At 43.2% G+C, this 24,821-nt stretch overlaps 3 protein-coding genes across 3 annotated transcripts; all 3 read right to left on the reverse strand.

Annotated features, from left to right (window-relative positions):
- Nucleotides 1-2,481: 2,481 nt before the first annotated feature.
- LOC117483500 (P2Y purinoceptor 1-like) lies at nucleotides 2,482-3,468 on the reverse strand. Its single transcript, XM_034131862.1, has one exon. The coding sequence runs from the start codon at nucleotides 3,466-3,468 to the stop codon at nucleotides 2,482-2,484; it is 987 nt and encodes a 328-aa protein (XP_033987753.1).
- Nucleotides 3,469-12,911: 9,443 nt separating this feature from the next.
- LOC117483504 (P2Y purinoceptor 1-like) lies at nucleotides 12,912-13,959 on the reverse strand. The gene has a single exon (XM_034131865.1). It carries the CDS (start codon nucleotides 13,948-13,950, stop codon nucleotides 12,979-12,981), a length of 972 nt encoding a protein of 323 aa, XP_033987756.1. The 5' UTR covers nucleotides 13,951-13,959; the 3' UTR covers nucleotides 12,912-12,978.
- A 9,315-nt stretch (nucleotides 13,960-23,274) lies between these two features.
- Nucleotides 23,275-24,474, reverse strand: LOC117483501 (P2Y purinoceptor 1-like). Its single transcript, XM_034131863.1, has one exon. The coding sequence runs from the start codon at nucleotides 24,302-24,304 to the stop codon at nucleotides 23,321-23,323; it is 984 nt and encodes a 327-aa protein (XP_033987754.1). The 5' UTR covers nucleotides 24,305-24,474; the 3' UTR covers nucleotides 23,275-23,320.
- Nucleotides 24,475-24,821: the final 347 nt, after the last annotated feature.

Genomic DNA, 24,821 nt, shown 5'->3' on the forward strand with positions numbered 1-24,821 from the left:
TGTAAAATGATTTATGAAAAAAGGCCACAAAATATACATTAGGAAAATATGAATCTTTGAACATTCTAATATGAAAAAATATGAATAAAAAATACAAAAATCATTTAAAAATACAGGACATATGTGAAGTATTTTCCACTTACATCTGTATAGAATTATTTACAACAAAACATTAAATCAAAAAATCAAGTGCAATGTCACATTACTACAAAAACTGTACAGGTTAAAAGTTGAACTGCTCAATATCGGTCAACACAAAGGTTGGGGTCATTCTTTGGGATCATTTTCTATCTAACAAACTATGCCCTTAAAGGCATACACTAAATTGCCGGTAAGCAATGTAAACATTTCTTTAAAACGTTCTTTATGACCATATCAAGACAAAGGCCAACTGTCTTCACTTCATATTAAAATAGGAACAATTCATTTAAATTACAAGAAAATGGGTTTTGTTGGCCTCAATATGGAAGGCAGAATTATTCATTGAATTGCTTCACTCTAAAAACTTAAAAAATGTAACAAGACTTTAGATAAATCACAAATGCCACCAGTTGTAATTCCTCTCTATTGGCTCCCTGTCATTTTGAGGATTGATTTTAAAATGCCACTTTTGAAAGAAAAGGTATTAAGTATGTGGCACGTCATTTAAGAGGAGAAGTCTCAGAGAAGGCGAATCAGTACTACTTGTTTTATTGATTGCCTTCTCAGACTGGTCTATCATACCCTTATCCAATTCATCTAAAGCACTTTGTAACCTCTGTGTTAAGAGCACAGTGGTAAATAAAGCTTCTTTCGTTCCTCTGGATTTGACACATAATGAATGGCGCCCCAAGGTGTGGGAATTACAAGTAGTTGTGAATAAGTGCAGTTTGAGATTGTGCATGTGTGAAGATCGGCGTTCATCCCAACTCAATCACAGTTTATATTTAAAATTATCCTTTTCTCTCTTGTTGGGTCAGTCTTTGAGAGGATGTGGATCCGCCTCAGTGAAGTCTTATTGTTCTGAGCGACCCGGCGCTCACACAGGCCGCTCAGGGCCGATATCCCCACAGAGCCGGGTTACTGTAGGGGGCGTAGGGGCAGTTGTTATGACAAACACACGAGTGGATCATCATCACGGGTCGCTGGAGCAGTCTGCCGGTGGAGCAGCGGAAGGAGACCTCAGCCGTGGTGGTGTGGTACGGCGTGCAGCAGCGGGACGGTGCACTGTCCGCAGTACCGGAGCTGGAAGGCCTGAGTGCTGAAGCAGCCCTGGTGAACGAGTCGGTCGGGGCCTGGTGACGTGTAGCTGGCCTTGCACTGTCCCTGCTGACCCCACTGGGGGAAAAAACAGCATGCACACACAACATTTACAGCAACAGAACTCCACAAGGTACCTTTAGATTTTAATTTGGCTGTGCATTGCGGCTTTGATTTAGAGAAATCTTTGTAATGTCAGTTTTTTTTCACAATGAGCATATATCTGTAACTAACCCTTGTTGTATCTATCCATTGCTTAGTATTTGTTTATCATCTTAAACGTAAGTTTATAAAGTTGAATACCTAAACATAAAAAGGTAGCATACTCACAGATCTTCAGGTTCAAGTTAAACAATTGCGTTTTCACCATTTCGTTTTTTCCATGTCAAACAAACATGCTAACGTTCTTTTAGAGCACAAGTAAAGTGGAAGTCGTGGCATTGGACAAGACTTCCATTTATATGTTTGAGAATAAATTGGTGGAATGTTAAAGATTATCAGCATTTGTAGAGTTTGACTTATTCTTGTATTTTTTATAATAACAGGGTTTAATGACTGTGGATATATTTTTAACCTAAAAACCTTTTCTGACAGAAAAATATATATCGTAGCCTTGATGATACACAAAGATAACTTTTGAATTCACACACAGGAACCAAACAGCATTAAAATACCCCCATAATTAACTGGAAGTCACATTATACATTTGCTGTTCTTTTTTTACTCAACAGACTATGAAAAAGAAATGTAGACATATAAGTGAGACAGAGAAAAGCTGCATTCTGCTATTTGTCTTAACCTCTTAAGCCCGGCGATCCCCCCATTGGACCCCTCCCACTTTTTTTTTTTTAGATAATGTCTCAGGGCTTCTTAAATTTATGAAACTATTAATGTGTAGCACTCTCATAATAATAATAATCTCAGCTAACTGAAGATATGAACCATTTTTAGCTAAAAGAAACACAAGAGTAATACCAAGCCTTAGAATTAGCATTTTGCGAAAAAATGCTAACTAATGCTAACGGAGTTTTGCACAGCACTCACTCTCAAAATGCCCTTATTACTTATCGTAACTGCACAAACAAGATATCCGATTAAAGCTGAGACTCCACATATTCCATACATGTAGTGTCATCACTGTACGACCCTGAATTTGCGGAGCTTTCAGCCAGAAAAGAGAAAGTAAACAACATCCGGTTTCAAAAATATTACAATAATTACATCTTACCTTTTTTGATCTTGTTAAACCTCAACTGTAGTCTGAGCTACAGGCACAGAGTTGGAGTTTGACAGAAACAAACGGCTGAACGTCTCACGAGCTTGCAGGATCAGCTGTCTGAGCTGAGCAGGAATATGTTCATCTCCATGGAGGTAAACCAGAGGGTTGAGAGCACTGTTCAGACACACAAGGCCACGACTTATCTGATGAGCAATGTAGACTCCATCAAACCATTTACCGCATTTTCTCTGTTTGGACAGTACTCTTGCCCAGAGGTTGAGGTTCTTCAACACATGATAGGGGATGTAACAAACGGAGTAAAGAAGAATCAAGATGAACAACAACCTTAAACTTCTCTGTTTCAGTACATTGTTAGTGGTGTTTGTGCGACAGAGCACAACAATCACATGTCCATAGCAGCCCAGAGCGATCAGGAATGGGATCCAAAACCCAGTGAGAGTCCATCCAAGGCTGTACTTCAGGTAATCCTCGACGTCGATCTTACCGGTTGTATCATAACATTTCCCAGTCTTGTTTCCAAACGTTTTGCTGAAGAACATGTCTGGAACAATTTGAATGCTCACCAACAGCCAAACCAAGACTGAGATCCCAACAGAGTGGAGGACAGTTATTCTTCCCATAACTCTCACTGGATGGACAATAGCCAGATACCTGTACACACTTATGCAAGTGAGGAACCCAATGCTGCCATACAAATTCAGGTTGAAGCAGAATCTTGTTATTTTGCAGAACACATCTCCAAAGATCCACTTACTGCTCATCAAGTAGTACACCACCAAAAATGGAAGTGTGAGCAGATACAAAATATCAGCAAGTCCGAGGTTGAGAACAAAGACATTGATGATCTTTAGTTTCTTCGAGTTGTGCAGCAAAGACTTTAATCCCCATCCATTAGCTACCAGACCAACGATGAAGACTAAGATGTAAACGGGTGGCAGAAATGTGTGTTCAAAGTCAAAGCTGACAGGAGGACATGATTTGTTCATCATTAGCCGCGTTCACACCAAGTACTTTCCTGTACTTAGTTCCGGCACTAAGAGCCCCGGCGCTTTTAACCCCAGGGCACTTAGTACAGATCGCGTTCACACCGGAGTACTTTTCCCTGAGGGAAGATTACGCAAATGAGCCGCTGACGTCACTTCTTCTTCTGCTTTGGCTTTACTGGCTGACCACAAACCACTTCACGGCGAGTACAGTAGGTGGCGGTATGCACCTTAAAGTTGTTTGCAATCCGCTACAAAACAAGAGAAGAAGAAGAAGAAAAACTTCCCGCGTATACTGCGACGCCCACCCACTCGCTGTACATTAGGCGTCTGTTGTTTACCTTCCGACCTCAGACATGATGGAGATGGAGTCGACTGAAGTTGTGCTGTTTGTGCTCATGTTATACAGCTTTGTAACTTCGTTAATGCGGCCTGAGCCAGAGCCTGAGCCTGTGCCTATTAGGCGTCCGACACAAATCCGGAGCCGCCACACGTCGAATGCTATAATCGCAAAGTTTCTTCAGCATCAAAGGCAGTTCAAAAGCCTTAGGAAAAGGATTGGCCGACGGAAAGCACACATGATTGCCATGTTTCACCGTAGGATGGCTGATGACGATAAGCAAGATACAGGATCTGTTTAATCGCCATGTCGGTTTTCTTTATTGCACTCTCAAGACATAACATTAAATAGAAATATTTTAAATGTAACTAAAGTGTCAGTTGTACATGTCAGTAAACATTGTCAATATAAAATAAAGTGTCAGTTGTACTATATAATAACAGTAATAACAATATAAAATAAACTGTCCCAGGTGTAGGGATAGTCTCAGCAGCAAACCCACCTTAATGATATATATATATATATATATATATTCCTGAGACCCACTGCATCCGTCTGCCATAAACACTATGGAAACATACATGTTAGTTTTGGCCCATAGTGGACTCCATGTTGTGTTGTGTGAAATGGGGGGGAATTAAAAGTTTAGGTAAAATAATATTTAAAATGATATAAATTATCATATTTGTGTATGTGCCGCTGCCATTCCCCCACAAGGTTGCAACATTGATGATAAATAAATGACAAATAAAGCTTTGCCAGTTTATAACCGATGAAACATGATGGTATCAGAATAATCACTTACATGTGATGTATAGGATGCTACACAGGTCACTAAAGATAAAGTGTCAGGAGAAATAAGCAAGATACAGGGTCGGTTTTCTTTATTGCACTCTCAAGACATAACATTAAATAGAACAATTTTAAATGTAAATAAAGTGTCAGCCGACGCTTCCTCATGGCGCAGCGCCCACACTTCATCCTGGTGCTGCTGGCGCTCCATCTGCTGCTTGAACACTTCTGCCTGGCGCTCCATCGAGGTGAGCATCTTGTCCTCCGTTTCCTGGGCCTTGGTGAACTGCACCATCTGATCTCCACGCAGCGACTCATTCACCACGGCACGCCGGTCCTCCAACGCCTGGACGGTCTCAAAGAAAAGTGCATCCTGTGTCCGCTTTCCTAAGAGGGGAAAATAAGCAAGATACAAGATCAACAACCAGAGACAATACATCATGTATTTTTTAGCTGCCCGGATTATAACAGATGTGGCAGTAGCCGCAGAGGGGAGGATAGGTGAATGTATTTGTTCAAGTTGGTTTGATTACACCATTCACAATTCCGACAACGCCACCTTGGGAGTTTCACCCAAGGAAATATTAACACTTTTTCAGAGGACACATAGGTTCGAATACTAATGGAGCCGGAGACGTGGTTTCAATTTATCAAAAATATACAATTTTATTTAGCACAAGTCAATAGTTTAAAATGCAGTTTAAAACAGTCACACTGGGCTGTAGCACAAAGGGGAAAAAAATGAATTAGGGGCTGAGGCTTACCAGTGGGGGGATAGGGTCGACGAGTGAGTGGAAGGATCCCCAAACAAACCAAACTTAAATCACCCCAGTCATACGTGCAGGAAATCAAATCCCGGGGGAGCACATCACACACAAAAGAAGAGAGGAAAACCACCACCTTGGACACCAGCACCACCACCTTCAGCTCTCAGTAACTAAGTAGGGAAACAAAGAGGGAAATGCAGTTAATGGGGGCTAAATAAGTAAATCAAAGTAATAAACAAACACAATAGCAAATATGTTCTCATAAACAGATAACTTGTGTAAACATTTAAGAATAAAACAAATCACAAGAGAAAAGGTTCAGTTAAACAAAATAAACAATTAACTAGAATAAAATAAACAAATTAATTTAAATCAAGTTGGCCAAAGTAAGGACAAGTTATAGGGGGGAGTTAGCCCCAGAGTTCAATGACTTCCACACTTCGAGTGTCGGCCCAAGCAAGGCAGCAGGAAGGCGTGCAGTTAAAGCAGCACTTTAACTGGTGAGCGAGCCTCCGCAGTAGGCGACGCAAAGCTGGCCAGAAGCAGCAATCAGAAGCAGCAATATAGTAGCAGTAGCCCAAACATTTAGGCAGGATCAACAGCAGTTGTGCCAATAAATACACTTTCTCCGGTGAAGCAAAACAGCAGATGTCCCTTAATCATTGGATTGGCCCTAGGTTTATGAATAAATACAAATACAGCGTTAATATCAATAAAAGTAATGAGGTGGATTGACTAAATAGTAGTGATGGCAGTTTGACACTGAAGCTTCGAACGGAGCTTCAACTCTGGACTTCCTATTCCATAGAAGCAGTGATTCGAAGCTTGCTTCAAATCACGTGACTTATGACGTCCGAACCAGCAACTGCTTCAAATCACGTGACATATGACGTCCGAAGCACCAACTGCTTCATTTCCTGAATGAATCACTTGACTGGTTCGCGGTCCAATCACGCGATTCAATGCACTGCCTCGTCTCTATTCTGACAGGTGACAGGTTGAAACAGTTTGGAATTTGAGCGCTTCAACACTTATAACCGCTATAAACAATGCGCAATGTGTGGGTTGTTGTTGTAGTTTGCGTTGTTGCTGTTGAGTTGTTGTTGGTATTCCATTTTAATTGGATCATTATAGAGCAAGCCAGGAAGAAAGATAGGTCGTTCTGGCTCAGGAAACACTTCGAAATGTGGAGAAGTTGTGAACAAAAAGACAATTAAGACTTAAGGTATAGATAGCCCAGTGGATAGAGCCGGCGGCCCAAAGCGACGATGTCCTCCGCGCAGCTGGTTCACAAGCCCGGAACAGATGAACTTTTAATCATTCCTTTTCAACTTTAATACTTTATTAACTGATAAAAGGCCCTCTCCACCCAAACAAAATTCCAGCACTCTCTAGTCTCTTCTCAATAACCCAATACACACAATTATCAATCTTTAATTGCAAATAGAACATGATATTCAGTCTTAGTGTGTGTGTGCATCGAATATTTTTCAAGGCAAAGATACGTTAAACCCACTGCAGCCTTGCACTTCGCCAGGAGAGGTCGCTGTAACTGAAGCTTCGAGAAATGAACCTATTTCCGACACAATTGTCCAAGTGGTTCGATGCTTCATTCAAAGCTTCATTTTGCCATCACTACTAAATAGATCGCCGTACAGCGCACATACCGATCAGGCTTTCCTATCGATGACGCAGAGACGAGAGAGCTTCATGCTTTCTATGGCTGCGTTGACAGGCTGCACCCGGAGGATCCTCCACTAGGTGAGGCAAAGCAGGGCTAAGTATAAATACGCTGGCAAATTGCAGAACCTTTCCTGAAGCGAGCAATGCAACATACCTGCACCGGTGGCGGAAGCAAACACGGCAAACATGCAAGTGGGGCGGGTCCAAGCCCCCAGGAAGTGCGCCGGACTCTGATGAAAATATTCGTGCTGGCCAAACGGCGGTACTACACTTCCTTTTGGTTGCCAGGCCCGGAAACACTTTTTCCCATTGACTTACATGGGGAAAGAGTGGTCTGTAAATCGTTGGATAATTTTTTTTAAACTAATAAACTACCCAGTATGAACACTTGTATAGCCCTTATTAAAAACATTCGTTCCTCAAGTTGTAAAATGTGCTAATAACGTTATTCTGTGAGTTATTTCCCTCTGAATTATGAACACGCATCTGACCCACGGGACCGCGCCGCCCGGCACGTTCATGTTACGTGTTCAGCACTACATGCGTTTATCTTTACCCATGGATGCACAATAAGAACGGACCCATATCGCCTTACTGCCAGCCCACGGAGCTGTAATAATGGATATATTGCACATGTTTGCTGTAATTCATCATTTGTAAAATATTATACTACATGGGCTGTATGATTAAATCTTGTACCGTAAATGTTGTATTAAATAAAGTTAATATTACCGACGTAGATTAACGTTCCCTGTAGCTTCTTATTGCACTAAGAAGCTTATTGCACTGTATATATATATATATATATATATATATATATATATATACATATATACATATATATATATATATATATATATATATATACAGTGCAATAATTCTTTCATGCTAAATGAAGCTCTGTTGCTTGGATATCACTAGATCCTGTTACAGCGTAATATAAAAGTACATAACGATTGATGTGTAAATTAGCATAATTACTAGCTAACCGCTAGCTGCTAACTGCCGCCTCGTTAATATCAAATCTATCATAACAAACCATTACCATGCTGTCATGAACGTGCGGTGCTGTTACGTGTACGCAAATTGACGTGCTTGATGTGAACGAGCATTTTGGGGGGCATGGTTAAAGTTGCGCATGCGCTATAAGCGCACATACGGGTACTTCTCAGGCATGCCGGGTAATCTGTGACATTTCGCTCTCTCAAAAGTTGGGCCATTTTATCATCATGCGCGAATGAGCAACTCTCATAGGAATGAATGAGGCCCCGCCTCCCACGCTGTATCCAGTTCTTATTATACATCCATGGGCGGGTCTGTGTACCAACAAACAAGAGACAGCCAGCTAGAAACCTCTGCCCTTTTATAGGGTGCCCCCTGGTGGTGATATGCTCACAGGAGCCAAACGAGGAAAATAAGCTTTACAAGGGATAAGGACTCTCATCCTGCCACACAGACAAAGACTCATTCTGAAAACTGCACTGGAACAACTCAACATCAAGGACATGGATTTCAAGTCAATATATGAAATTAAATCAAGAAATGAAGCAAACAAGCTGATCTTCAAATTCTTCAAAAGCACTGGTCTGAGGACAAGGATTTAATAAAAACATTTAATAAATCAACAGTAGGTGGCGATATATGATCCAAGTGGAAGCGATTTCTTACCGGAAGTCATGTGACCTCTAGCCCGGATGTTTACAATGTTTGTGAGAGAGTAAAAAGGCGCGAACATTTGTAAATGCCGGTCTAGGCGAATACGTTTTCACGCTGTTTCATAATTGTACCAAGAAGGAAATAAACATGATTGTGAACATCAGTTCAGTTCCATGCGTAACGTTCTTTCAAGACAAAGTTACAGTGTGTGTACCTTTGCGTTTGGTTGCTGGTAAGGGAGACGAGCAAGCGCTTTGATCTTCAAGGCAAAGCTCGTTTGTTTCCAATCCCGAGAGTTGATGATTTTCCTCGCCTGAAACACACGATTAGTGCCATGAGTTAGTGAAGCAAATTACAGAAACACTGCACAGTTATTCACAAGTCAAAACGTTTTCATAGCGGCCGATAGCTAGATGTTATTAGCCAGCTCGGGGCCAGTGTTAGCTAGTTCAGCCTAGCATGGCTAGCTTGATCTACTGAGCAAATAAAAGTACATCTGAGACCATTATTGTGCAGATTAAAACCCCAGTGCATGTAGTTGCTTTTACCTTCGTCGTGGTCGCCCTCTAAATCCGCCGTTGGAGCGGCCTCCAATACCATACTGCCCGAATCAAGGCTCGATGCTGTACCGGAGAATGAAGGTCTGTGGCTTAGCAAAGCATCCAAGCGGTCGTACCATTTACTGGTCTTCCGGTCGTTACCACTTTTATTATTCCAGTCTTTAATTTGTTTGTAGTCCTGCCGGAGTTTCTTTATTTTTAGCCGGCATGCCATGGCGCTGTGCAAGATTCCCATCTCAAGCAACTTCTTCGAACAACGATCGAACATCTTCGAGTTGGGTACTGGCTTCAGCAGCATTCCCTGGGTCGCGTCCTCGGCGTAGATGTCCAGAAGCGCTGATACCTCCTCATCACTCCATCCGATGATCCGATGATTTCCTGATGTTTGCCATAACTGCGTTAAAAAACAAACTACTCGGTGCGCTGGGTTTTTGTAGCGAGGAAAAACAATGGCGGCTCTACAAAACATTTTCACAGTTGTACGGGGCGTGGTTTGCAATTCGCCCAGCCAATCAGCACTGGGGCACTTTTCACCCACAGGAAAGTACGATCTCTCAGCGGGCTCTAAAAATGGGGGTAAAAGTTCCCGAGATTAAGTACGATTTTTGGTGTGAACGCGACATAAGGGGTACTAACGGAACTAAACGCGAAAAGTACGGTGAAAAGTACTCTGGTGTGAACGCGGCTATTCTGTCTCTCTTGAAGCAGCAAATACTGTAAAGCAAGTATGCTACTAATACTGAGGATTTTCATTTCATTTCAAACCTTTATTTATCCAGGTTGTATCCCATTGAGATCATTGATCTCTTTTTCAAGGGAGACCTGCTCAAGTAGGTTCCACATGAAACATTAAAAACATAAACAGAGCAACAAAAGGACATCATACAGTAGCATTTCAGGGATTACAATTTACATAACTATCCACATGCACAGATACCAACAGCTTCCGATTCAGTAGCATCCAACCAAGCTTTAAAAATATTTAGTGGCACCAGATTGCTCAGTTTCCATTTTAATTGCAGACTATTCCAGGACAGTGGAGTTGCGCATCTAAATGCTATCTTCCCTAAGACAGTCCTAGCAGTTGGTACATTTAATAAAACCACAGCATGCGATCTCAGGCAGTAGCCACTTACAATTCGCCGTGAGATCAGGGAGCAGATGTAGGATGGAAGTTTCCCTAACATGGCTTTATATATAAAAATGTACCAGTGACTGAGCCTCCGTACAGTTAGTGAAGGCAGACCAGCCCTTGCATACAGGGTACAGTGATGGGTTAATGCTTTACAGTTTGTCACAAATCTCAGTGCACTGGGATACGCAGCATCTAACTTGACCAGGCAATTGGCAGGTGCATTCATATAAATCAAATCACCATAGTCCAGCACAGGTAAAAAGGTCACAGTGACTAGCCTTTTCCTGGCCTCGAGCGAGAAACAGGACTTGTTCTTGTAGAAGAAACCTAGCCTAACCCTCAGTTTTTTAAGCAGGTTATTGACATGACGTTTAAAAGTGAGACAATCATCAAGCCAGATACCAAGGTATTTGTAACAGGCAACCACTTCAAGTTTTATTCCTTGCGTAGTTAAAATATCTAAAACAGGCTCTGGTGTCTTTTTAGCTTTTGAAAAGAGCATTACCTTGGTTTTATCAACATTTAAAAGAAGCTTTAGTTCAGAGAGCTGAGTCTGAATAATGTTAAAAGCAGCTTGCAATTCAACAACAGCCTCCTTAATGGAGGGACGTGCACAGTACATAACGGTATCGTCCGCATAAAAATGTAAGGTTGCTCCATCGACATTTTCACCTAAACTATTGATGTAGATGGAGAATAAAAGTGGACCTAAAACAGAACCTTGAGGAACACCATTAGTAATGTTTAACCACTCAGAAGACAGCCCATCAAAATGAACACATTGGGACCTTTCAGAGAGGTAGTTCACAAACCACCCCACTGTATGGCTGGATATGCCAATACTGAGTAGCCTCTGCTTTAAGATGCGATGATCGACGGTATCAAATGCTTTGGAAAGGTCAATAAATAGAGCTGCACAGCTCTGCTTATTATCTAAAATACTCGCCACATCATTCACCACTTTCATTGTGGCAGTGATGGTGCTATGTTGCTTTCTGAAGCCTGACTGATGTTTAGACAGGATGTCATTTGTACATAAAAACACCTTTACCTGCTCACTCACTAGGCGTTCAAGAACCTTAGCCAGAACTGATAATTTAGAGATGGGCCTATAATTATTTAAAACAGTTGCCTCCCCTCCTTTCAGCAAAGGCAGAACATACGCTGACTTCCACAATTTTGGAATTGTGTTTGTGCTGAGGGAGAGGTTAAAAAGAGTAGTGAGAGGTGGAGCAATAAAATCTGCAGCTATCTTTAAAAAGAAAGGTTCCACGTTGTCCGGGCCGGCCGGTTTCTTAGGATCTAACTTGGTTAAAGCTTCACGAACAACATCAACAGTAAAAGGAGTAAAACTAAAAGGGTTTTCCAAAACACGTTTTTCAGAGTCACAGACTGTGGTGTTCACAGAAGCAGAGTTAGTCACAGAATCAAACAGAGAGCCACAGGACACAAAATGCTCATTAAAACAATTTAACATAGTGGCCCTGTCCGATATAGTGCCAGATGCTGTGGTAATGCACAGAGGTAGCTCATTACGGATATCACCGGTGGATATCGATTTTATGGCTTTCCAACATTTTCCAGGATTATTCAGGTTCTTTGTGGTAACTGACAGATAATACTTAGACTTAGCACTTTTTATTTGTGATGTGAAGCTATTTCTTAGGATGATTAAAGTAACTGACAATTTGTATTTCAAAGTGGTTTCCTGTGAGTTTTCTTAGAATCATGATTAAATGGAAAATCTTGCTGATCAAATGATAAAACCACACAGGATGCATGAAATTATATTTTTGCCCTATCGTGACCTCATTTGTTATCTAACACCATCACCATGACAGTTACCAATGCTTTAGATTATGATCAAGCCTTCTAAACTAATGGCATTACTATCAGCCTCAGCTAGTTTGCGTTTAATAAGCACATGTTTGCATGCTTACACTAAGATTTGTTAACATTTATCCCCAAGCATAGCTCTGCCCGAGTACAGCCTACAGAGACGCCACAGTTGGTCTGACTGTTTCTTTTCCTTTCTGGTTTGTAATCCCCATCTTTTAATTAGATATACAATTCCGGTTTGCCTCCACCCGTTAATCAACATAATTACTATTTTCACAGTGTAACACTAAAGTTGGGGGATTTTTTGCACAACTAGCCTAACATTGTTGTTAAAATATCTAATGTTAAAGTCACATTGTGCGAACATTAGTTATACGTACAGTACCAATATTGACACTTGAATGTGCTTTTGTTCTTTTTAGGGTTTTCCAGTGCACCCCTTTGTGCAGTTGATGCAGGCGTGTTGCAACAGGTGAAGCTTTACAACTTGCATCCTGTTTATTTTTACACATTCACACTTCCCTTATTAATTCAGAGAGCATGCATCACAAATTAGCGTCCCCCAACAAAACACAATATGTAGTCCTGTTCTCTTTGCCATCATTTCTTTATTAATATGAATTTTCAGAGCTTTTTTAAGCGTTTGAACAGCAAGATGACCACCACAAAGACCATGACAAGGTTCAATACATGTTTTAATAGTAGAAGATGATGCAATACACTTTTATATGCACATCAGACAATTTACATCAAGGGAACTTGACTAGGGGTGCTGGAAGGTCTTAACGCAGCTTGGCGAGCTCGCTGGAGTAGACGTCTGAGCTGAGCAGGAATATGTTCATCTCCATGGAGGTAAACCAGAGGGTTGAGAGCACTGTTCAGACACACAAGGCCACGACTAATCCGATGAGCAATGTAGACTCCATTGGACCACTCACGGCACAGCCTTTGATTTAACAAAACTCTTGACCAGAGGTTGAGGTTCTTCAATAGATGATAGGGGATGTAACACACAGAGTAAAGCAGAATCAAGATGAACAACAACTTCAAGCATCTCTGTTTCAGTACCTTGTCAGTGGTGTTTGTGCGACAGAGCACAACAATCACATGTCCATAGCAGCCCAGAGCGATCAGGAATGGGATACAAAACCCAGTGAGAGTCCATCCAAGGCTGTACTTCATGTAATCCTCGACGTAGATCTTACCGGTGGTATCATAACATTTTCCAGTATTGTTTCCAGACGTTTTGCTGAAGAACATGTCTGGAACAATTTGAATGCTCACCAGAAGCCAAACCAAGACTGAGATCCCAACAGAGTGGAGGACAGTTATTCTTCCCAAAACTCTCATCGGATGGACAATAGCCAGGTACCTGTACACACTTATGCAAGTGAGGAACCCAATGCTGCCATACAAATTCAGGTTGAAGCAGAATCTTGTTATCTTGCAAAACACATCTCCAAAGATCCATTCACTCCCCATAAAGTAGTACACCATCAAAAATGGCACTGTGAGCAGATACAAAACATCAGCGAGTCCGAGGTTGAGAACAAACACATTGATGTTCCCCAGTTCCTTCCAGTTGTGCAGCAGAGACTTTAATCCCCATCCATTAGCTACCAGACCAACGATGAAGACTAAGATGTAAACAGGAGGCAGAAATCTGCCTGAGAAGTCAGAGCTGACACGGGGACAAGATGTGAAATTCATTGTCATCAGGATGGCAGTTCCTTCTCTCTGTGAGTGTGAGCCAAAATAGAAAGACAATCTAAAGCAGAGCGTGGATGGTTCAGAGAAGACTTCCTGTTTAAAGTCACAGCTTTCTAATTTAAATTTCTGGACCTGCACAAGATACAGGAAATGACAATGCTCTGCTGGTTAGTCAGATTTATAAAAAAATGATAGAAAATCGTTAGAAAAACAAGAACATATGTTTTGTTGGCCTCAATATGGAAGGCAGAATTATTGAATTGCTTCACTATTAAAACTTTAAAAAAGTAACAAAACTTACAATAAATAACATATGCCACCAGTTTTAGTTCCTCTCTATTGGCTCCCTGTAACTTTGAGGATTGATTTAAAAATGTAAGTATGTGGCACGTCTGACATCTAAGAGGAGAAGTCTCAGAGAAAGCGAATCAGTACACATTTAATAAAACCAACTTGTGTTTTATAACTTTTACTTTGTGGGTTATACACTTATTTCTACTAGATTTATTGATTGCCTTCTCTGTCTGGTTCATCTTTCCCTTATCCTATTCATGTTAAGCACTTTTTAACCTCTGTGTTAAGAGCACAGTGGTTAATAAGGTTTGTTTCTTTCCTCTGGATTTGACACATAATTAATGGCACCCCAAGGTGTGGGAATTAGAAGGAGTTGTGATCATCCCAACTCAATCACAGTTTATAATTGAAATGATCCTTTTCTCTCTTAAGGTCAGTCTTTGAGAGGATGTGGATCTGCCTCAGTGAAGTCTTATTGTTCTGAGCGACCCGGTGCTCACACTGGCTGCTCAGGGTGTGGAGGCTATTTGTATATAACATTAGAAAGACTGATTCTTATTATTACATTATAAGCTTATGGTGCTCATTTTATGTGGCTGTGACTTTGGAATAAATAGACGTCTTTAGCCTGCAATACAGAGTAGCAAGGTCAGGTGCAGAGACTGGCAGAATACAAAGAGTTATTCATAAACAGGACATCGCTCCGGCCTTGAGTTGTATGGGAGTTTCGCTCCCACACACAGCTAGGAAGCAGCATTATGAAGATTCCACTATATCTGCAGAAAGCTTCAGAAAAAACAAATTACGTATGATGGCGCCAGAGTAGGGAGGGACTTCCACAGGCCGGCCAAATGCTGATTGGAGGATCGTGTTGCCAAGAGACTTTTTTCTAAGTCTGCGCACCTACCAAAGAGAACCAAGTCTAAACCATGGTATCTCTTCAGCTAGTCTTGACCAATCATAAATGTACGGGCAACGCCCCGTGTAATAAAAATGTATGCACGCACGAGGTTCGAGGCTCTTTTCCGGAAATAGTGGTTACAGATTACAGCTCTGCTGTCTGTGATTTCTATGACGTGACGGAGTCCTTGGCCAAATGATATATATCTTTTGCTCTCTCATAATAAATAGTTTAACTTAGAAGTCGTCTGTCTTTCCTGGAATTTTGAACACAACAAGGGCCGATATACTATACGATAAGATACTTCTACCCCACTACAATTCAAGTAAAAAGAGTACATATACTCTATAACATTTATAAAATGTCTTTAGTTACTTTAGATATTTTGATTAATAATGTGAAATATTAATAAATAAGACTTTAGTTACACCCAGATTAAAATCCACAAGCTACCCTGCAGTATACAAAGTGATTACAATTAGCTGCACCTTTAACAGCTTTGATAACACTTTAATGCAACAATCATTATCATCAAAACATAATATATACTATTTTGAAATGGACCATTCGGCATAATGAGTAGTTTTACTTTTGGTACTTTAAGTATATTTTGATGCCAATACTTTTGTACTTTTACTTGGGTAACATTTTGAATGCAGGACTTTTACTTGTAACAGAGTATTCCTGCACTCTGGTACTTACATTTTTCCTGAAGAACAAGATCTCAATAATTCTCCCACCATTGGGTACTTTATATTTCAGGGTTGGGGAACATCAGGACCCTAATGCAGGAGAAAAGGACAAAAAGGTCAAGAAACAAAAGGCAAGCTTTAATCCAAAGAGGATGACAATGAAAAACACGAAACAACTTAAACAGCAAAATCGGGGGAATACGAGGAACAAGACAAACTTAGAAACAGGTACAGGCAGGTAACGTGGACAAGAAAGACGACGATCGGACATGGAGCAAAGGCGAAGACAAGACTAAATACACAGAAGGGTAATCACAGGACAAGACACAGCTGGGGAGGGGAGGCAGAAACACAAGGACAACAGGTGAACACAATCAGACAATCAGATACAGGAGGGAAACTAAAGACAGGAAGGCAAACACAGGAAGTAGGACCAGACAATACACAAGGAGGAAAACATTTCAAAATAAAAGGTGGAAAATGGCAACATAAATCGATAGTTACGGCTGTAACTACGGTTCTATGAGTCCCAGATGACCGCCAGAGGCGGTGCTTTAGCACTGGATATATCCATCGCGCGCATGCGCAGCTCGAGTACCAATAACAACAAAGTCACCTGTGACCCACGTGACACCGGCTATATCAGCCGGTGTCGTCAGAGGATCTGTTCCCAGAATCTTCTCGCGAGCACACAAGAGTTCTGAGTGACAGGAAACTCTGGCGGTCATCCGGGACTCATAGAACCGTAGTTACAGCCGTAACTATGGTTCTATTTCGTCCCTACTGACCGCCAGAGGCGGTGCTTTAGCACTGGATGACTTATACCATCCATGTCATGAAGAATCCAAGCCCTTGCTCACTACTGGAAGCAGCGGAGCTCGGCAAAAGGACCACACCCAAAGAATGGGGAGTGGCGACATTAACCCGATAACAACTGGAGAATGTGCCAGAAGACGCCCACGACGCCGCGGCGCAGATGGTCTCCAGGGGCGCCACTCTCAGGGCAACCCAAGATGTTGAGATGCTCCTTGCAGAGTGGCATCTCAGCCCAGATGGCAGGGGGCGGCCACTGGCCCCGTAGGCATGTGAGATGGTATCAACAACCCAGTGGGGCAGCCACTGGTAGAGGGCACACCTCCTTTAGTGCCGCTATGGCAAAAACAAGAGTTGCTCCGACTGCCGTATACAGGCAGTAGCCTCGATATTCGCCCTTTGGGCACCCACAGGGCACAGCAACTTCGACGTGCCGTTCTCCTGAATGTCAAAGCGTGCCAGCTGGGCAGGCTGATTGAAGTGGGTTTGTGGAAGCACCCTGGGCAGGAATGCCAAGGGGAACACCTGAGAGTCCCACCTCGGGCATGTATCGTCTATAGAGAGGACATGTAACTCCCCAACTTGCTTCCCTGAGGCTATGGCAAGCAGAAATGCTGCCTTCGTGGGCAGCCACCAAAGCCAGGGGCTCGACGGGAGGAGATGATAGGGCAGCCGGCAGCAGGGGCAGGTCCCAAGCCGGAGCCCTCGGGGTGCTAGGGGGACGCTGCCGTAAAGCCCCTCTTCAGGAAGAGGGACACCGACCTGAGGCACCCCGCCGTGGCGCAGTCGACCCGAACATGTCGGGCAGAAATAGCAGCCACATAAATTCGGAGTGGAGTGAGAACGTCCACTATCTAGAAGGGACTGCCGTCTGGGCAACAGTGTACCTGCTGTCCCAAGGAACACGCATATTCTTGCCCCTCAGTTGGGATAGAAAGTGCGTGAGTGCAAGCTGCACAGCCCGAAGCTCTAGCACGTTGACATGGCGTGCACCCTCCTGGGCAGACCACTGACCCTGAGCGGTCCTGCCCTGCCGCACTGCACCCCACCCTGAGACACATGCACCTATGGTGACGGTCTCCTGGCGGGATGGGATGGCGCCCATGGGCACGCCCATCAGGAGATAGGCCCTGCCCCTCCAGCGTGACAGAGAGTGGAGACAATGCTGCAACGCTCTGACTTTCCTGTGCTTGTGCCACTTGGCATCCAAGAGAAGGCTGTTCAGCCACATCTGCATGGGGCGCAACAACAGCGGGCCTAAGGGCCCAACGGCTGAGGCAGCCGTCAGTCTGCCCAAGGGCCGGAGGAACTGAATATAAGGCACCATCTTGCCCGGCCCACGAGGAAGTAGGCATCCCTAAAGTCCACGGTTGCGAACCACTCCCCCTGTGCATGTGCTGTGGTCAGCATATGGAATGGCAGCACCTCCAGGAATCTGTCGATTCCTCTGAGGTCCAAGAGCAGGTGAAATCCGCCGACTTTCTTGCTCACGAGAAAGTACGCAGAGTAGAACCCCCTGGGCTAAGCAGAGGGTCTACTGGCTTGATTGCCTCCTTGGGCAGAAGGACGGACAACTCTTGGGCTAGAGCTAGGGCATCTGCCGGATCGCTGACGACTGTCATTTTGGCCCGGCCGAAGGCTAGGGGCCGGAACTGCGGTTCGTACCCCTGGGTTAAGGTGAAAACCACCCAAGGGCCGGAAGTACAGACAGCCCGGTAGCTGAGCTGCTGCTGGGGGGAGGCCGGTAAGGCTCTGAGGCACGAGGCCGCCTAGAAGGCCGGCAGCCGGGGGCACGACGGATGAGTGGGCCGCTGGGGCCTGCGCAGACCACCACTGTAAGCTGGTGGCTGAGTGCGGCTGCTAGAGGGGCCCCTGGGCCTGCTGGGAGTGGGCACAGGCCTATAAAGACCCGAGAGCTGCTGCCTGGTCTGCCTAGCTTGGGCAGCACGCTCCAGTGCCTACAGGGCAGCTGCCCAAAACAGCTCCCCTGGCTCGACTGGCACACTACGGAGGACATGTCTCCGACAGTGGTGACTAAGCAGGCCAAACCTGGCGACGAGTCTGCACCATAAGGACATGGCTCGTCCCAATTCCCTAGCATTAGGGCAAAGGCTTACAGTGATGCATCACTGAGGCCCAGCAAAGAAGGCTCCGCTGGAACCTGCTGCAGAGAGGTAGAGACAGCCAGTATCAGATGGGAGAGGGAGTTCCCGTGCCGCTGTGTCGTAGGCCTTAAAGAGCAGCTCATTTGTGACCCTGCACTGAGGCCGAGGGCACCTGGCATCCGGAGCCAGAATCGGGGAGGCGATGGCAGGCTCAATGGATGGCAAGCGACCCAGCCCCACCCTTGCCGGATCCTGCATGGCAGCAGAGTGGAAGAGGGCCCTGGTGTCTCTCTAGCATACATGGAGCTCCCTCAGGTACTCCTCTAAAGGAGGAACAGTGGGAGTGAAAGGGGCAGGGTTATGCCTGAAGAAGGCGCTAGCCTGAGCCGAGTTGGCCTGCGGAACCTGAAGCTGCAAGCGTACCAGGGCCGCACGAATAATGGCCGCCATGGAGGCGTCCTCCGTGCCCTGCAAAGAGCTCTGAGCAGAGGAGTGGGAAGCCTCTTCGGGGGTGAGCGGGGCCCCATCATAATCAGAGCGATACGTTACAGGGCAACGTTACCGGGAGCGGGAGCGAGAGCACTGCCTTCACCAGCTGAGTTACATAATGAAGCTAAACAGTCCATACAAGGCGTTAGTCAAGCGGCTGCTGCTAACGATCAAGCGAAATCAAGTAAAAAAACACAAATGTTTAAGACCAGATAACTAGCTTCCAAAGAAGAGAACAGCACAGAGCTGTAGTTACAGTAGTAACCATGGCCAGTATTTACACGGCCCAGAACTGTAGTTACAGTAGTAACTACGGACAGTACTTACACGGCTTAGAACCGTAGTTACAGTAGTAACTATGGCCAGTACTTACACGGCTTAGAACCGTAGTTACAGTAGTAACTATGGCCAGTATTTACACGGCGTAGAACCGTAGTTACAGTAGTAACTATGGCCAATACTTAAACGGCTTAGAACCGTAGCTACAGTAGTAACTATGGCAAAAGTAACCGTGGCCGGTGAATGGCCACACATGCAGAGCACACAGCACACACAGTGAAGATTGTTCTCCGCATCTACCCATCCTAGTGCCAGGAGACTAACACTAGGAGCAATAAATACAATATAGCGCTACTGCAGTCAAAACCAACGTTACCGGGAGCGGGAGTGAGAGAACTGCCCTCACTCGCTGAGTTAAATAATGAAGCTTAGCAGTACATGCAAGGTGTTAGCCAAGCCGCTGCTGCTAACAATCCAGCAAGACCAAGTCAAAACACAATGTTAAGACCAGATAATTAGCTTCTAAGGAATAGAACAGCCCGCATAGAACCATAAGCCATGGTTACAACAGTAACCATGCCGTAGTTACATGGCCTAGGACCGTAGTTACAGTAGTAACTCTGGCCAGAACTTACCTTACTCTCTGCACCGAACAAAAAACAGGCAAAATATGGCACTGTGGGCTTTCCATACAAATTAAATGAGAGACGCAGCTAAAGCTGGGAACTCAAATGCTAAAGAGAGCTCAGGCACAACGCCACAAGCAGAACTTTCAAAAGAGCATCCTAAGGGCAACTTTATGGGAGAGGAAGCGGGAACACTGTCGTCACCAGAAAGTAGCCAGACAATAACAAGACAGCAATCAGGATAACTTAGCTGGGAGAGGGTGCGGGAACACGACGCAATGGATATATCCAGTGCTAAAGCACCGCCTCTGGCGGTCAGTAGGGACGAAATAGAACCAAAACCATGACATTTGTACTCCACTACATTCTGAAAGCAAATATTGTATACTCTTTACCCAGTTAAATTTACTTTAGAGTTTTAGCCAAGCTAATTTGTAGATCCCGATTAATAATATGGAATATATCTTGCTGTCCCTGTATTTGTCATCTAGGCACTAGTTTTTTTGATGAATGTTTATGTACGATCACAGATTCATTCAGCTCATGCAGCTTAACTCACAAGCAGAATTGTAAAGTACTTAAAATAAGCCCCACCATTACCAGCTTCAACTTTAAGGTGATGTTTCTTTAATGTATCAAAAATGTTAATCAAGTAACATAATAAAGTATAGAGTATATATCATTCTGAAATAGGAACAATTGCATAATGAGTACCTTTACTTTGGTTTTAAAGTACTTTTTGAATGCAGGTCTAATACATGTTGCAGAGCATTTTTACACTGTAGCATTTTTAGTGTTACTTTTATAGCACGAGCTTAGATTGAACAGTCTATGCTAATGTTGTTAGCATGCTAACTCGCTAATTACGATTAGCCTTCTTTTAAACCGCATAGCATTGATACAGTATTGAAAAACACACTTATTTTTACCCTTTGACGATTGTAATAGGTTCTCAATAAAATTGTTTTAATTTGCTTTGGCTGAAGTTTGCGATATGTTCAGTTGTTCCGATAATAGCGATGTTTATCTGGTCAGATTACCGGCTGCGGCGTAAAGTCTAACTGACCCCCCCTTCCCAATGACAGGTGTTTGGGCTAAACGTTTAAAACTAAAAAACATGTCGTCGTGTTTCTCAGTCCCTGTACTGTAGAAGAATATTCAGGATTTATTTAGCCAACTTTAAAAAATACATTTTGCATCCTTTCTTTATTTTAGTTAAAGGTGGGGTAGGTAAGTTTGAGAAACCGGCTCGAGATACACTTTTTGTTATATTCCATGGAATGCTCTTAACATCCTGATAGCAATAAATATCTTAAGTGCTTTGACAAAAAATCCATAAAAAAATGTCATCTGTGGAAGCCGTAGTACTGTAAAAAGCACGACCAATCATTTTAGCCGGCCCGGCTAAAATGACTGGATGGCCTACCTGCCTGTCAGCCTTCCATCTGTGCACAAACTTATCTCGTGCCCTCATTGGTCATGTGCGCGTTCGTGTGTGTTGGAGGAGGGGCTCTGTAAGGAAGTGGCAGATTTTTTCCGGCTGTGTATTTTCAAATTCTAGCGATCTCGAGCTGGTTTCTCCAAAATTACCTACCCCACCTTTAAGATTAACATCGACAATATCAAGCTGTTTATGTTCGCGTTCGCTTGATGCTAGGCGATCCCTCGCCATGGAACACGATGATGTCATAACATCAACTGACATACTCAGAACGCCACCAAACTTCACATGATGGTTAACACTGCGGCCCTGAACAGCTCTACGCAAATTTGATGTTACTTAATATGGCGTTACCATGGCAACGCATCCCTCGCCATAAAACACGGTGTCGCTGTAACTCCAATGAACACGGTCCCATCGTCCCCCAATCTTCACTTTTATATCACCGTCCATGCCTCAACAGCTCTACGTGAAATCTGAGATCTCACCGTATGCCGTTCCATGGCAACGCATCCCTCGCCATAAAACACAATGTTGTCTTAAGTCAATGGAAAATGGTTCAAACTGCACCACACTTCAGATGATGGCTAATGGTCCGGCCCTCAACAGCTCTATGCCAATTATGGGATGTCATCATATGCTGTTTCCATGGCAACGCATCCCTCGCCATAAAACACAATGTTGTCTTAACTCAATGGAAAAGGTTCCAAACTGCACCAGACTTCAGATGATGGCTAATGGGTCTGGCCCTCAACAGCTCTACGTGAAATCTGAGATCTCACCGTATGCCGTTTCCATGGCAACGCAATCCCTCGCCATAAAACACAATGTTGTCTTAAGTCAATGGAAATGATTCCAAACTGCACCAGACTTCATATGATGGCTAATGGTCCGGCCCTCAACAGCGTCTACACCAATTATGGGATGTTCATCATATGCCGTAGCCATGGCGACAGATTCCCTCGCACATGAAACACTGTGTTGTCCTAACTCACTGGAAAAACGTCCAAACGGCACCAGACATCAGATGATGGCTAATGGTTCCGGCCCTCAACAGCTCTACGCCAATTATGGGATGTCATCATATGCCGTTTCCATGGCAACGCATCCCTCGCCCAAAAAACACAATGTTGTCTTAAGTCAATGGAAAATGATCCAAACTGCACCAGACTTCAAGATGATGGCTACTAGTCCGGCCCTCAACACCTCTATTTATTATTTTTGGAAAATTCCATATATTTCTGAAAAAGAAATGGTCAGGAACTAAGCCAACAATTTATTAATGACTTGAATGCTTATAGCACAATCTAAAAAAAAAAACGTAAACATGTGTTAAGACCTTGAAGTTATTAAATTAATATAGTAACACAAACTCTGGCTTTATCATGCAATAATGTGTTTGATATATTTGTTGTTGTGGTAAAGATTATCAGCATTTGTAGAGTTTGACTTATTCTTGTATTTTTTTACAATAACAGGGTTTAATGACTGTGGATATATTTTTAACCTTATCTGACAGAAAAATATATATCCTAGCCTTGATGATACACAAAGATATCCCTTAACATTTGAATTCACACACAGGAACCAAACAGCATTAAAATACCCCCATAATTAACTGGAAGTCACATTATACATTTGTTGTTATTTTTTTACTCAACAGACTATGAAAAAGACATGTAGACATATAAGTGAGACATAGAAAAGCTGCATTCTGCTATTTGTCTTACATCTTGTTAAACCTCAACTGTAGTCTGAGCTACAGGCACAGAGCTGGAGTTTGACAAACGGCGGAAGGTCTCACGAGCTTGCAGGATCAGCTGTCTGAGCTGAGCAGGAATATGTTCATCTCCATGGAGGTAAACCAAAGGGTTGAGAGCACTGTTCAGACACACAAGGCCACGACTTATCTGATGAGCAATGTAGACTCCATCAAACCATTTACAGCATTTTCTCTGTTTGGACAGTACTCTTGACCAGAGGTTGAGGTTCTTCAACACATGATAGGGGATGTAACAAACCGAGAAAAGAAGAATCAAGATGAACAACAACCTTAAACTTCTCTGTTTCAGTACATTGTTGGTGTTTGTGCGACAGAGCACAACAATCACATGTCCATAGCAGCCCAGAGCGATCAGGAATGGGATCCAAAACCCAGTGAGAGTCCATCCAAGGCTGTACTTCAGGTAATCCTCGACGTGTTTCTTACCGGTTGTATCATAACATTTCCCAGTCTTGTTTCCAAACGTTTTGCTGAAGAACATGTCTGGAACAATTTGAATGCTCACCAACAGCCAAACCAAGACTGAGATCCCAACAGAGTGGAGGACAGTTATTCTTCCCATAACTCTCACTGGATGGACAATAGCCAGGTACCTGTACACACTTATACAAGTGAGGAACCCAATGCTGCCATACAAATTCAGGTTGAAGCAGAATCTTGTTATCTTGCAAAACACATCTCCAAAGATCCACTTACTGCCCATTAAGTAGTACACCACCAAAAATGGAAGTGTGAGCAGATACAAAACATCAGCGAGTCCGAGGTTGAGAACAAAGACATTGATGTTTCCCAGTTTCTTCCAGTTGTGCAGCAGAGACTTTAATCCCCATCCATTAGCTACCAGACCAACGATGAAGACTAAGATGTAAACAGGAGGCAGAAATCTGCCTGAAAAGTCAAAGCTGACACGGGGACAAGATGTGAAATTCATTGTCATCAGGATGGCAGTTCCTTCTCTCTGTGAGTGTGAGCCAAAATAGAAAGAAAATATAAATCACAGCATGGACGGTTGAGAGAAGACTTCCTGTTTAAAGCCACAGCTTCCTAATTTAACTGTCTGGACCTGCACAAGATACAGGAAATGACAATGCTCTGCTGGTTAGTCAGATTTATAAAAAAATTATAGAATACAATTAAAGTTATCTTAATCAGATCCTAGTCCACACGTACATGTTTACATGTGTGGCATCACTGCATTCTGTATCTTTCTCTGACAACCTTATGAGAAATGGAAACTGAATGTAACAAGTGTTAAACATTTATGCTATGCCTATATAATATATATGTGTCATACTGTGTAGAGCCAAAATAGGCACCCCTATCAATATGCATTTAAATTAAAGAACAGGTTTTCACAGAACTAAATTCAAATGTTGTCTTTATAAACTTTATAATTTGTGGTTTGAATATTAGAGACAAGCATTCTGTTGGTGGCTAACCCATTGCAGTTACAG

This window comes from Trematomus bernacchii, unplaced genomic scaffold (genome assembly GCF_902827165.1).
Source record: "Trematomus bernacchii unplaced genomic scaffold, fTreBer1.1, whole genome shotgun sequence".
In the NCBI taxonomy this organism is placed as follows: Eukaryota; Metazoa; Chordata; class Actinopteri; order Perciformes; family Nototheniidae; genus Trematomus; species Trematomus bernacchii.

Coding starts and splice junctions, on each gene's coding strand:
- LOC117483504 (XM_034131865.1), bottom strand. CDS start 13,950: ATGACAATGAATTTCACATCTTGTCCCCGTGTCAGCTCTGACTTCTCA.
- LOC117483501 (XM_034131863.1), bottom strand. CDS start 24,304: ATGACAATGAATTTCACATCTTGTCCCCGTGTCAGCTTTGACTTTTCA.
- LOC117483500 (XM_034131862.1), bottom strand. CDS start 3,468: ATGATGAACAAATCATGTCCTCCTGTCAGCTTTGACTTTGAACACACA.